Raw genomic sequence first — 15,752 nt, forward strand, 5'->3', positions numbered from 1 at the left:
GTAGCTTCTCCTGTAAATACATAAATAACGGTACATGCAATTTAGCTTTGAACAATAAACACAACTAGCAAATATATTCAATTCAAAAATAGTAAAGTTTTAAACAAAAATCTTTTCAACATTCAGCTGTAATTTTTACCCTTTGGGAAGGTTGCTTCAGAACAGAACAAAACATTTATTAAACATAAAAGTCAGATTAAAACTATTTTTTAGACTTGAGACATAAACCAATACGGTAATTCCACTATCCCATATACATATATAAACATGTAATATAATACCGGTAACAATACAAATACTTTTTCCAAAGCTGATCAGACTTATAGAAGATAGAAATCTTTCAAAAGGGAATTCAGGTGGACCCAATAAAGGTATTAATATATGTAATAATATGTACATTGTTAATTATATGAAAGAAATATTAATGCCAGGTGTGTGTGTTTTGAGCAAACATATTCATTGCAGAAAAAATATATATCATATATTTCAAAACAAAATAAGAGAAAAAGGATAGGCAAAATGTTGTAGATATATTATAGATAATCTGAATACCAGTAATATATATTAATTATCTTTTATACATCTGCATCAAAAACTACAGTCAACAAAATGATTTAAATATACAGGTGATCACCATACACTATGGATATGTCAAAATTACTTGGACGTTCCAACCATTTTTCATTCTTTAAGCATTTTTAATTTTAAGTCTGAAATCTTTGACGTATATTTCGATCAGAAGTATTTTTCTAGGTCTAATGGAGTTCGAGTTGACAAATGATGTTTGACTGTATCTGTGTTAATGATTTTACTTTGATAAAGAAAGCAAACATAAAAGCAAACTGTCTTGATACATACAGAAATCTTTATATGTAAAGTATAAAGTGAAGCTCTATATTCAGAACATTCAGTGAGCTAGCAAATATGGTAGTTCTCACCAATGGGAATGAAAAATGACTGATTGTTCATTGCTTTCAGGCTTTAATTGATTTGATTTAGGAACAATTCTAATTACTGGTTTATCATAATCAATTATTAATTTATAATAATAGATGTTTCGATAGGAAAATACACGTCAATCCTGCATAAACTACAAAAGCATTCATTCAAAATATCAGGAAGGAATATTTTATCGAATTGGGGATGGGAACCCCATATCTTTTAAATATCCAGTTAAGTTATTACAAAATGTATACCAAAAGCAAAGAAATCATCCCTGTTTCTTTAAAATGCTGGTAAAATTTGTTCCTACTACACTGAAAGCATGTTATACTGTATTCCCTGGCCACCCAGCTAAATATATTAAGGGTTAGTAACATACTTGGCATATGTTAAGTTTCATGTAATACAATGTATAAAATCCCCCTTATACATCAACAAATACTCTGCTGTGCCCACAATTCTCAGCCGCCCACCAATCACGAGACATTCCCAAACTTTCACTTTCAAGAGTGTGCAAAAGTATAATTCCTTGGTAAAAATATTTCCCTACACAACACTGCAGTGTGTTTTTCAGGGAAATTTACCATTAAAAAATATCTGCAAATATGACATTGACTACTGTGGTTTCATCAATATTTGTTGTATAACAATTTTCATGGATTTCGTTTTTAAGTTGATCCACGAAATTAAGTGTTCATTGAAGTGCAATTTCTATTAACATTTTGTATTAATAGGGTCATTGGCCACGAATTAACGTTTCCTTGAAACTGTGATTTTCACTTTATCCACAAAAATTGATACCCTTGAATATTAATGAAACCACAGTATCTTTTAATCTTAGAAGTCTCAGGTCAAATTTTTGATAAAGTTATCGCATGTAAAATTAATTCATCAGACATCTATGATGTAGAAAAACCCATTTCCTTTAAAAAACGAAAACAAGAAAATGTAATACAGAGCAGAGAGAAATTTTCAACCTTACTAATTAAAGCTCAATGCAAAGTTCACTTTATATTCTTTATGAAAATTATTGTGAATTTACTTAAAATCTCCTAGACAGATCATCATTTTCTTATGTATGGGTATGATTTATTCAACTTTAGTTGAGAAATACTCTTTGATGTCAGTGATGATGTGATTTTCAATGATCATGACGGTGAGAAGATCATGAAGTAGAGAGAGCCTAGTAGGAATTGCACACTCTTACTACTGCTAGTCGTAGCCGGAAAGTGGAATCTCTAAATACAGGTAGTTTGTCATAAGATACAGTGAGTGAGCATTTACCTTGGAACTCTGTAGAAAACAACACACAATAAATGTCAGTCTCAATTCATTGTAATTACAATATACCATAATCTATCTAAGCATCACTGTGAACCAACTCTTAATAGTGACTACCTGGTACTTTAATCTGCAAATCAAGAGTATTTTAATGATAAACCGGTTTGTTTGTATGCAGTAGTTATGTTATAAGTTTTGCAATGAGATGCACAGAAAATGAGTTGGTTTACAGAATATATGTACCGGTAATAAATCACAAAAGCTTGCCCACAACATAAAAAAAAATTACAAAATAATATTAAGAATTTATACATGGGCAATATGAGATATGTTCAGCAAAACAGGTGCTTTGTCTCTGTCTCCTTATAAAGGAGTTTTCCCATACACTGTATGACCCACTCGAGTTCTAATGAATTTGCTACTGGCATTTAATGCAAAAAGTCTCCATTCGCTTTACATATGGGAACTGTTTTCTGTAGAAATTTGTAAATATTATAGAAAGATAATAATTCTGTGGTTGCATATTTATCATATTTGGCAACCTACTCATACAAGCAAATAAAGACAGCAGTAAGTCATATACTGACTCAAAGAATACCTCCTATGGTGTGATAAAGCATGCATAGTATTACTTACAATGTTAACAGTACAAAAGATTTACTTGTGAGATATTGTACTAAATTTTTAAGCACGTAACACATTTGCTGCAACTACGTTAAAGTACCAGTAGATCTTATTTAAAGTTAGCATATTCATAAATAGCTTTTATCAAATACAAGTATGCATAACATTTAGCTAATATTTGTATATACTTTTTACAGTTAATAAAGAGAAGCTGCTTTCAATGAAAAATACCTTGATACATATATAATTAGGGCTGGCAATCTGCCAAAATTATATATCATGTATTACTAGAATGTTTAAGTCAAACTTTACTACAATTGTACTCACAGGCAAGTCTTTGGCAGAGTCTAAGTTGACCATCAAGACACATGTGGCAAGTTCCGTGGAGGTATCTACCTGTTTCATCGTCTGTAAAGTACCAAATAATAGTATGAACAATCTGAACCTTATCATTCAACTGCAAACTTGTATCTATCATTAAAATTTTGTTTATTTGCATCTCTCATTGGACAAATAATAATAAGCATTTCTGGTCATAAAATAAAGGGTGATTAGTTGACAATTACTGTAAATAGCATAGGATCTATTTTCGGGGCATTATCTATTCTCTAAGTATTACATGTTTATAATCTTATATCACAAATAAATCTGTTAAACACTACACTCAAGACAGTTAAATATGTGGAGAGGGTAAAATATGATGGTACTGAGTGGATATAAGGGAATTCCTGTTTACACTAATAAGACTATTATTGCACTGATGTCTCTTGATGTAATATGTGTATAATTCTGAATGGACTATCCTCTATATTAAAGTTCTGTGACCGTGGCAGTTTGAACTGAAGCTGCTCAAACTCCACTGGAATTTTGCATGATGTGGGGTGTTGTATGATGGTAAATACAACAGCCTGGCAACTGAAGTACAAATATGCCGTTATTTACTGATAATTGTAATCTATTGTTTGCTCTATACTTTTATAAACTTTTAAATATGGGGGCTTAGGTATCTGTGCAATGCAAACATTTGCTGTAGATTTAATAAAGGAAAAAATTCAAGCTGCACTGAGCTGTGTAATTCAGGGAGAATAGTGTTAACAAATACATACATGTAGCTTATATAATAATGTGGATATAAATGATCATATACGAAAACTCCTAGCCAAAGTAATCTAGTTTGCAATATTTACAGATATATAAAACCATGAAATGATGCAACACAAAACTTGAATGAACTCAATGACATGCAACTTGCAAAAAATGAAAAATTTCCTCCTTTCACTAACATTACAGAGTATTCAGAACACATGCATTTTGCCAGAAAATGACTCTACATTTGACATACACAAGATTTTGACAGGAGAGATTGATTTTGACCATTTCTTACATAATCATCATAAAAGTAGGATATGACAATTATTTTAAGTAAACATAAAGTCAACCTAGTTTGCATCAATTTGGTATACTTTGATAACTGTCAAATTATTCAAATTAAAAAATCAGGGTAACAAAAGGTTGTACCAAAGTTCAAGCCCCATAGGAAGGTATATTTGCAGATCGATTCATGCTTATATCTAAAAAATCAATTTGGTTCTAAGATTTCTTCAAGGAAATGAGTATTGGTATAACTTTTAAACACACAATTTTTAAAAAGTTATGAAATTAAGAAACATTCACACCATTTACAAACAAAACTGATAGTTTTTCTTCATTCATTAAATAAATCAAAAATATGTAAATAAAAAATGTATGAATGTGGTATGCATTTTAAAAAAGACAATAAAAACAAAATCACAAACATGCAGTTTCATATTTTGATGTATTAGGAAGTGAATGAATTCAAAGCAATTGGCAAACCTTGGAAAATATAAAATCTAAACAAAGGACTTGAACTTACCATAAATTAAATTTCAAAATTGAGAAAAACAAAAAAAAAGGCATCACAAAATATCATTAATAAAAATCTAAAAACATAATGTATTGTTTACAACATTTATTTAAATATTGTAATCCAACCTTTATCTTGAGAGAAAATCTTGGAGTGAGGTTAGAGAGAACTTTATCTAATAAGGAATAAAACTTGCAGTAAACTTTCACTTTTCAAAATATCTCTTATATGTGCTCTCCATTCTATACCCTTGGTCACAAAAATAAGTAGCTGCAAACCAGCTGGTTACTGGTAAACTCAGATAGATTTATTGTGAATAAAAGTTGGTTTACGTTGTCATGCATATTGGACATTAAAATTCTATGTTAATATGTACAATGGCTAGTATATCTTTTCATAGTTGTACATTTACTAATCATGCTTAAAATAATCTTACAAAAGAGATACAAAGGTGCTTTACAGTACATGTATACAATAAAATTTGTTTTGCCTTGGACTAGATTGTCTCAACGTCATTGGATGAATCACGTCACGTGATTGCCGTATAAATTTCTTTACACGGTGGGCGTCAAAATTTAAACTGCAACATGGCGGACATAACGGTATTTGAGCTGATATTTTACACAAACGTTCAACCATACCTTTAATTTTTAAGCCCCAAAATATTTAGAGTGACCCCCCCTTTGCCCATGACGTAATAAAACGATCCTATATATACAATGGCATCCAGGTTTGCACAGACGACTGACGAGAAAGGTACAAAATTAGAGAATACGCCTATGAATTTAATTGTTATATACATGAATTATCTTTTGTTGTTTACATATCAATTTATGTCCTCAACAAAACAAAACACTTATTAGGTTGTTACTGACTGTTTACAGAATTTGTGGGGTCGGTAAAGTCCATTCAAGGCTCGGCTCTGCCTCGCCTTCTATGGACTTTACCGACCCCATAAATTTCTGTAAACAGTCAGTAACAAACCTAAGAAGTAATAATGTTTTCCCTTTGGTCAATAACATTAAATTTTCAAGGACTTGGCCTAGATAAACAGAAATCTCACCTTCTCCAGGACCATGGGGTCATTGGCCAGGTACATCCAGACCAGTTTGATGTGGACATCTCCTTTCTTAACATTCTCCAGAGGCAGCCACTGTAATGAGTCAGTCAAACAGCCTTACATTAGCTTCACGGTATACAGTGTGATTTTACATAAAAGAACACATGAAAATTATTAATATCAGTACTATACACAGTTTAATTCTACAAAAGTTTTGTGGCACAGTCATACAACTGGTCTGTAAGATTCAGAGTGTGAGTATGGGATATTAGTAGACCTTCACACCATGTTTTAGAGCATTTGAGAATCAAATCTAACAAGCTTGTCTGGGAGCCAAGCTATTGATTTGGACAAAGACTTGCTCAATTAAATTGCATGAAATATTAGCCTCTTATATATAATCAGTAACTGACATTAAAACAGGCATTCAACTTTAATGTTCCTTACAGTATCCAAAGTTCCCTTGCTTGCTGAGCTGGATATGTCAATAGCTGCCCTGTAAAACAAAACTGCTTTAAGCAACAACAAAACTAAGGCAAAATGTTCTGTATAATAATTAATTAGAAGGAAACAAAACTAAGAAGATCCAGCTGACAGTTACGTACGTCCCGATCTTGTCGTCTTTACTGCCCGGGTCCTCGTCCCTGATCTCAAGGTCAATCACTTGGGCATCTTTACAGTCAATAATGGTCTACAATCAGAGATACTATACAATAATGTAACTGTAACTAAATGACAAATTAAAGAAGGCACTACAGAGCACACCCATACACACTGTACATACACAAGATTGGTAACCTGTGTATAAACTATGTGTTTTGCATTGTTTTGAAAGTCTAGTATTCCTTCAAGATAGTTACACCCCTCTTTCCCTCTATTAAGATTGAATATCCTGTGCATAGGTCTATCTTATAAAAGAACTCATACTTGATATAACACTGTGTATTAGTATGCTATATGGCATCCTCATTATCATTATCATTATCACAATGTGGCATAAATAAAAGAACTGGTTATGTGATAGTCTGACTTAGTTTTATTTTTAGAATTATTTAGTTATTCATTCATTCACTTTTTCCATCTTTCACTCTTTGCGCTGCACTAATACTAACAAGTGTGTGTAAACTTAAACACCCCTATTATAAATAATGGTATAGTCCGTTGAGGTTATTTATTTCAGTGGTGTGGATTATTCCATTTGAAGATAGGTATTTTTATATTTACGGTTTGTGATTGGTCAGTATTGGTCACTACTGATAGAGTTTGGCGGGAGATATTCTTTTGTATTCTGGTTCTGTAATTCTTTAATTGCAACCAAGACTTCTAGCCAGACAGGTGTGTTTCAGACTGAGACAAAGCATACAGACTCAAACCTGTAAGTTATTCTTTTAAAACATAATTCTTTAAATAAATACAATTCTAAACTAGATTAAAATAAATAAATAAAGTTAATATATAAGTATGAGTGTGTAGAGTGAATGTTTTGAATACAGTACAATGTAAATATCAGTGAGCAGTATATGTCTTATATATTTAATTGTATAGTAGACAAGATCTTATATATATTGTATAAATTATAAATAGGTCAAGTCATATAATGAGCCTGATCCGCTGATTGATACTACGTATATGCAGTGTCGTGCACCTAGTTCCATAAATTGGTAACTATCTGTTGAAATTCATTATTGTAAATAGTTTTCATATAATCTATATATTAGAGTGATGTTTCTAAGAGTTGGAAATATTATTTAACATAAAATTCAGATTTATCGTGTATTGCGATTAAATGTAAAGCGATATAATTGACCTATAAGTAAATGTATGTTATACATGTTTGTGATGTCTATAATGTTTGTGTTGTTATAGTGGTGTGCTTATATGTTTTATGTATTGTTTTAGGGTGAAACGATTAATGCGACGTAACGCTCAGAATATATATAATATAGAACCCTACAATCGTCTTGGTGTTTTGTTTTATTCGTCCAAGAACGGTTACAGTTATAACAAACAGTATAGACCTTTCATTCTGGTGTACCAGTATATGAGGTGTTTTTTGGCCCGAAGCTCCGAAGAATAAAGGACACTGCACTTGTCAGTTGTTAACCATCTCTCACTGATATCTGAGGCTTTTTCAGAAAACTGCTTGCTCAAGAGCACTTGCATTAATTTGAATTGTGGAATTGTAGAATAAGAATTTTTTGTGAGCGCGCCTGCACTGCTGACCAGGCCTCATACATCCCCTGTACCTTCAGGGCCTCTTTACTTACCTCAAACACCTCATTCCACTCAGGGTTCACTGAGTTGTTAATCACTTTGGTTTTGAACTTCTCTGGGCCAACTAGACAAAAATCAATGGATCAGGAGGAGAATACATTGAGAAATATTGTATACCTGAGTGTACATAGAAATTGACGTTGAATTTTTTATAAAAAGTAGATGGAAGGACCAATCTTTGGAATCAATTTACTTCAAAATAGCAATATTACCTTATAATAGATGTTTTTTTAAGGTACCAAACTGTTTTAAAAATAAAAACATCAACAGTACTATAACATACATATCAAAGTACAGATTTACATGTACTCACATTTCAGCACAGCATAAGGATCGGATTTTCCTTTGCCCATCAAAGCTACATCAGCAGATACCAGGTTCCTGGCCTCTATCATGTAAATTCTTAATACACCCTAAAAATAGAGATCATAACCGTAAATGTAAGACATTAGAGTGTGTGATTGATGAATTATATCGGTGGATGGGTTGTAACTTAACTGAAGTATTAATACATATTGAATTACTGAAAGAAAATTAATACCCATAGACAAATAAATAAAGGTACACTACTGAACATGCTGAAGGGGTTAAAACATTTTTATTTTTTAATTATCCCAAGAAGAGAAAAGGGGTTGTACAAGAGGATCAGGTGTTTTCAACTTACCTCAGGAGGTGGGTACTTGAGGAGGGACAGGTTCAGCCCCTCAATCATCGGGACGGCAATTCTGTTGGGGAGAACCATGATGTTGGCTATCTGCTCGGCAATAATGTCTTCCACCATCTCTCTGAAGGATTACAGAGACAAAATTTGTTAAAAATGGATTTAATTTATTATTTTGTTAGTCAGTAAAGAAGTTCAAGTATTACATGTAAAGATAAAAATGCAGAATCAATTATATATAAATATACATTTAAAATCAGATCAATCCACAGTCACAAGGTTTTTGCCGGTAAATCCAATCAATTACAGAACGAAATGCCAATTTTAAATGATAAAATGTGAATAATTGTATGACTTTGTGTATATGAAATTGCAAATTAAAGTTGTCTCATCAGATAAGACCTCCATATTGAATGGATGTGACCTTCTACTCCGGTCACAATGAAAGCAATTTCCAAAGTTCAATCATATACATGTACATGTTATAGATTCATATAATAAAGCAAGATTTGACAATGAGATAAAAAAATGAATCTTAAAAAGAAATTAATGATCTTAAGCTTAGTATCTTCAATAAATGGAATCCTAAGCTAGAAAGTAAAATATTTCATACAGAATTTTTTTATAAAACTTATATTGATGATCAACACAACAGCTGAGTATTCAAAATATGATGCATATGTATATACACCTATACTGACGCCCTGGGCATGCTATATAACTACTAATTTTTGTAACAAGAAATGATTCAGTAGCTTAAATTCAGCAAATAATAGGCCAAGACTTAGTCAGATATTGGACATAGATGATATGGCACAGTCGTACAAGTGTGAGATGTAGAATGTTGATGTAGATGTAGAATACACTGTAGTTCAGAGTTATCATGCCAGTCTCATTACCTTGAAAGTGACTGCCTTTACGATTCAAAAAAGAGCATTAGGTTTGTAAATGAAAATCATACAACCATAATTTGTTTAATCTCTTCAAAACAACAAAATGATAACCAACTAGCAAATGAATTAAACCACGATTCATAATTAATATTCATTAACTTCCAAAATGCCAAATGAATTTCTACATTAACATCACAGTGGGTTGCTTTAATATTTTGGGATGTCAATCTATTAATATTGTTTTTGAGAAAAAAACATACACAATTCCCTTGGTGCATCCAGATGCTCATCTAATTCCCCCACATGACTAATAATACACACTCACAGGTGTTGTAACATGATAAACATCACACATTCTCATTTATCCGGCATGCAGATTACTTGCATTATGACACTTAAAACGAGAGTAAAATGATATGAATAAAAATTCTCTCCCTCCAAGCAACAGCTTTAGGACACAGGAGTCAGAGCCATATTGTGGCTGTAGATTTCAAGTAAAGACCACTGAAAAACTCCTGGCAAGTTGATAAAATTCAAATAAAAATTCATGCTGGAATAAAACTGTTAAATGAAACAGTTTTTTTGTAAATCACAGTTCACATGCAGTTCATTCACACACAAATATGTTCAATTTGTAAATCTACTCAATTGTAATAAATACATTAACAAGCAAAATTTAGGATAGATTTCTGTGTTTTCCACTCTATCTGGTGGTTAGAAATGTTTTAAATTCACATGTATTATTAAATGTATACCAGGTATACAATACACACAGTTTTAGTGATGACTTTTTAAAACATGTACATGTATTAATCAACAAGTACATGTAAATAAAAACATCATATATCTCCACATGCAACTCCCTTACTGTTTCAGAATCATTAGTTCAACATGAACTTATACATGGACATGCTAAAAAATGCAATAATGCTCTACAAGGAGAATGCTCTACAAAACTGAGTGAAAATGAAGAGAGACAAAGACACTAACAACTGATGACTGGATCACACTGTCACAGAAGGAGGAGAAACACCTGTATAGTCCCTGGTCTCCATGACAGCTAATAGAAAGCAGGAGGCATGTATAATTGTACGATTAGTAGCAGCAACAATCTCTCTTCTCTCTCTCTCTTCTCTTATCTCTTTCCTTCCTTCCTGCCTGCCCCCTCTCTCTCTCTCTTCTCTCTCTCTCTCTCTCTCTCTCTCTCTCTCTCTCTCTCTCTCTGTTAATGAACAATTTAAAATTGCTATTGATTTTTCTTTTGTTTCATCACAGTGACTGTAATAAGCAGTGGTAATTATATTTCTACTAACTCATTAAATTATTTTGGTTATTTCAATTTCATCAAACACAGCCAATTTTAATCAATCTGAAGTCATTATATTTTCTGACATTAGTAAGAAATGAGAAAGATAATATACCTGAGGCCTGGTAGATCAAATGCATCCGCTATTCCTTTCAGATTGAAGTCTATGGACTGAAGAAATGTATGACAACACAGAGATTGGTGAAAATCAAAAGAACAAGGTATGGTATTATCCAATAAATGTTTGGTAAAAGTATCAATCAGTTCAATCATAAATCATAAAAGAAGTTTAAGAACAAATGAATTGACGAATTTATTTTAAATATATTGGAGAACTGTAAGGATTTCCATTTTAGGGGTCTGTGGCTGTGGTTGCATTTAGATCCTGATGTCAATACTCACTGGATTATTGAGAAAGAAGACACTGAGGCCTCCAAACAAGGGCATTCTGCTGATCAATGGCTTCAGGATCACCCTCATGGTGCCTCGGATCTATAATATACAATAATGTCAAATCAAGATATAGATCACCCGCATTGTGCCTCGGATCTACAACATACAACAATGTCAAATCATGAGATATAAATCACCCCCATGGTGCCTCGGATCTACAACATACAACAATGTCAAATCATGAGATATAAATCACCCGCATGGTGCCTCTGACCTATAACATACAATGGTTAGCAGCCAAAAGTAAGAATGGTTTAATTCCCGCCATTACAAACTATCTTAACTTTTACATGTAAGTACCCCCTACATCAATACTTCACCCATGAAACATTTAGTATAATAGCTAAATCATCTTAAAAAGACTAACCTGTAAGTCTTTTATACCCATGTTCATTCCTTTCAGTTTCACCATCAGATCGCAGTCACTGCTGTATCTGTAATGACGAATAATCAAGGTCAAATGGTTCAAAGGCCAAAGGACTCAAAGGTCAGTCCTAACTTTGAGATCAAACAGCACAACTGGTACAAGACTAAATTACAGAGTTAATGAAAACAAGTTGTGTGAGTGTCAAAGGATTGCTATCAGTTAGCTTACATGATGTCCAGGTCCATGTAGATCTCATCTCTCCTGACGTTCTTTGTGTACACTTTGACACCTCCAATACGTGGGGGCTGAAATATAACACACTTATACAGTACCCGCAACGTTATTTACTAGATAAACGATAGGATTGGATTCACGCACGAAAGGATAGGATTAACGCACGAAAGAATAGGATTAACGCACGATAGAACAGTATACACGCACGATATGATAGGATTGATACACGATAGGAAAGGATAAACGATGTTCAAGATAAGCGTATAACTGCGTTAAACGCGCAATCTTCACGATTAACCTGATTATGGCAGAATTTGAGAAAAAACTGGTACAAATCAAGATATACATGACATTTCTTGTTATCAACAAATGCCCAGTTGTTGTAATCGCTGCATCATTTATATAATGTATTAAAACGACCAGTTTAATTTTCTTAACAAATATTTTGAGCTGAAATGATCAATTATTTGTATTGTTATCATTGTTTTCAATACTGAACAACCCAGCCGATCGCCGCAAACATTTCAGCCCGAGAGCAAATAACACGGAAATTAGCGGACTCAAAGAAAATACAACATCTGCTCTAAATAAATATAAACTCTATCATAAATACATTTGTTTCTGTATAAAAAATGATGCATTAAAAATAAATTATATTGCACACACGTTAAAAAATATTAACACAGATACACATTCCGCGTACGTTTTGTTGACATTGTTTTCATTACCGCACACCCAAGCCGATCGCCGGGAACATTTTAGCCCAAGATCAAATATCACACGGAAAATATAACGGGTTCATTTAAAATTATAATACTTTTGCTTTACTTTTGCAAAACGAATTAATATGTATGTTACATACAAGTTAATGTTTACACAGGTATACAGTCCGTGTACGATTTAATATACCGGTATTCAATATACAGGTAAATATGTTACCTCACAATCATTTTTCACTTCCACTGCTTACAGATATGATTTACATATACTACTGGTTAATTTGATCTAAAGAATTGAGAATTTAGTATTCATGAGGATAGAATGCTGGATAGGTATTTACATTTTTTGTTCGATAAATGTCTGTATACGGCGCACTGATTGACTCGTAACTTTGAAATAACTGTACTTGCTTATATCCATAAAACGATTAACACGATAGGATAAACGGAAAAACTGTTAAAAATAAACGATAACCCTGATAGGATTAACGCACGATAGAACAGTATACACACACAATATGATAGGATTGATACATGATACGATAGGATAGGATTGTAAAGAATAACGTTGCGGGTACTGTATCCGTATAAATTTAACAATACTGATACATGTAATTTGAATGTATGGAAACATACATAATTATACATATATATATACATATATACTATTTAATTGTTCATGTCTGTCATAGTTCTTTAAATCGTCCAGCTCTTTCCCTCTTGTATATGTTTATTGAATGTTTTATGTTCATTGGATGTTGTATGTCAACAGTCTTCATGTTGCCCCTTGAGGGCCCTTAATTGGTTAATAAAGAAATTGAATTGAATTGAATTGAATTGAATTGTAATACCAGTAAAAATCGTAATTGCTGCAAGACTGATCCTTCAAACTATACAGTATTACACGTTCATGTAATACCATCATGTCTCCTTTAAAACTACATGTGGATCAAACTTTTTGGAATATATTTAAAGCTGCTTGGTCCGATTTTTTATCAAATTTTATGCATGCTTTTAAACAATGATTATGCTTAGTATATGTATAATAATAGACATTGCAGTAGTTTTTCCAGTCAATTAAGCCAAATTTCAATGAAGAAAAATACGTACAAAATTTGCTTACAAAACAAACGACATAAAAGGGTACCGCGTTATTTCGCCTCATGTTTAATTTCACCCCTGACGACGAGACGGGTATGGTTGTATTACGACTTTGACATCGCTTTAAATAAAGGCCGAAATGATCAGACAAATTACAAATAAACATATTTACGCTTTGTTCGCTAATGTTTCAAGTTTGCTTTCTTTACAATTGATGCATAGGATGCGGGTTGAATAACCCCAATCATTCGGGGGACGAAACCAAACGGTTTCCTTTTCTAAACATTCCCGTGATGCATTTTGGTTTGTTTTTCATTTGCCCAAAAAGAAATTATTTTCATTTCTAACTTTAAAAGGAGGCTGATTCTGCTGGTGTAAATAGGAGAAAGTCTATAACTTTTTAAGATGAATGGTTTGTATGGAAACAATCTTGATACTGTATTAACAAAAAAATTGGACCAAGCATCTTTAAATACATTACATTGATAACATGTACTAGTACAATCATTTAATCAGTTCCAGTACACTACAGCAGCTGCTATGACTTACAATATCGCCCAGGTCTATCTTTGTGAATACAAAGGAAGCCATCTGAGCGTGGCTGGCCTGTATCTTGGGTTGGATGGAGTTGGTGAGGAGCTCCTTGACATAACCCCCAATGAACGGCCAAATCTGGTCCAAAATCTACAGCAATACAAAACAGTTCATTTATGTCGTACTGAGTATGCAATATATCAGCGAGTACTTGATCAAAAGTCCAAAAACAAATAAAAAATTTTATTTCAATTTTAAAAATATTTGACAGTGATATATGTACTTACTAACAAATCACTATCAAAAGACATTGAAAGGAGCATTCACTTTACAAAACCCATTACATAATGCATTTAAACAAACTCCAAGGTCTAGATAACTAGTTAAAAGCCTAGCATTATTACCTTGTTGAACCATTCTGCTCTTTCAACCTCAGGAAAATGAACCTGAAAAACAAAACGAAAATATAAATACTTAGTACATGTACTGAACATTTACAGCTCTTATTAGATACAAAAAAAAATCCTACAGTTCTGTAAACCAACAGACTGTCAGATAGTACATGTAGTGTTGCTGAAATCCCTATAATGTGATATTTTTACTAATTACTACATATAATTGTTGGTAATAACAAATTAGAAACTTTTAGACAATACAGGGTACACATATCATATATATTTTCAGTTAAGTTTTTCATTTTGCTGGTATGACCACTTGCTTTACATAACTTGAAGCAATTTTTTTTTTTGAATAAATACCTATACATTTATCACAGTCATTCACAGAAGATGAAATATTTCAGCTTTTTTTCCATTCATTCTACAAAATGCTTATGTACTTTTAATATTTTTTATGAAAAAAATTATGTAAAGCAATAAAAACTGAATGAAACATTCACAAGATTACTGCAAAAACAATGAATATGGTAAAGATCTTGCGAGAGTGCAAGTAAATCATTGATTCATTATATGATGTTCCTTAAACATTGTGATGATAAATTGATCTTTCATGTCACCACAGGTGAACTTTTTTTATAACCTAAGTTTAAATCTCCCATGACTCTGAAATTGTGTGGGTGGGTTGATTCCATTAATTTAGTGTGTGTATACAATTTATCATTGCTACATAACTCAAGACAAAAATGTAGGCAGTATGCATAAATTTAATCATCATTGAAGTTAACATTCAAGACTAGCATGTTTGTTTGAGAGGTACTTGCACCATTGCAAGGTCTTTACTATATTCCTTGTTTGTTTGTTGTTCACTATAGAAGTAAAACACAAAACTTACAAACATTGATGTACCAGATGACAGGTTGTCAGGTTAAATATATTTTGTATTTCATGACAATTTTTTCCTGTGATCATTTTAAATGTTTATAATGACATCACACAATGACATACTCTTTACAGGGGCTT

At 32.3% G+C, this 15,752-nt stretch overlaps 1 protein-coding gene across 2 annotated transcripts in view; it reads right to left on the reverse strand.

Annotated features, from left to right (window-relative positions):
• Positions 1-15,752, reverse strand: part of LOC128185928 (extended synaptotagmin-2-like) — a 28,673-nt gene that overhangs the window by 10,475 nt on the left and 2,446 nt on the right. The window contains exons 2-14 of one of the 2 annotated variants that reach the window (XM_052855644.1): positions 14,739-14,780; positions 14,350-14,484; positions 11,975-12,051; positions 11,747-11,813; positions 11,329-11,418; positions 11,042-11,097; positions 8,731-8,851; positions 8,380-8,479; positions 8,060-8,130; positions 6,398-6,483; positions 6,240-6,288; positions 5,796-5,885; positions 3,175-3,243 (exon numbers count right to left, since the gene is read on the reverse strand). In XM_052855644.1, coding sequence (XP_052711604.1) covers positions 3,175-3,243; positions 5,796-5,885; positions 6,240-6,288; positions 6,398-6,483; positions 8,060-8,130; positions 8,380-8,479; positions 8,731-8,851; positions 11,042-11,097; positions 11,329-11,418; positions 11,747-11,813; positions 11,975-12,051; positions 14,350-14,484; positions 14,739-14,780 — 1,053 coding nt within the window. Of the gene's footprint in view, positions 1-3,174; positions 3,256-5,795; positions 5,886-6,239; positions 6,289-6,397; positions 6,484-8,059; positions 8,131-8,379; positions 8,480-8,730; positions 8,852-11,041; positions 11,098-11,328; positions 11,419-11,746; positions 11,814-11,974; positions 12,052-14,349; positions 14,485-14,738; positions 14,781-15,752 lie in introns of both variants that reach the window. The other variant, XM_052855640.1, reaches the window with a different exon arrangement.

Source organism: Crassostrea angulata, chromosome 1, assembly GCF_025612915.1.
Source record: "Crassostrea angulata isolate pt1a10 chromosome 1, ASM2561291v2, whole genome shotgun sequence".
NCBI classification, from domain to species: Eukaryota; Metazoa; Mollusca; class Bivalvia; order Ostreida; family Ostreidae; genus Magallana; species Magallana angulata.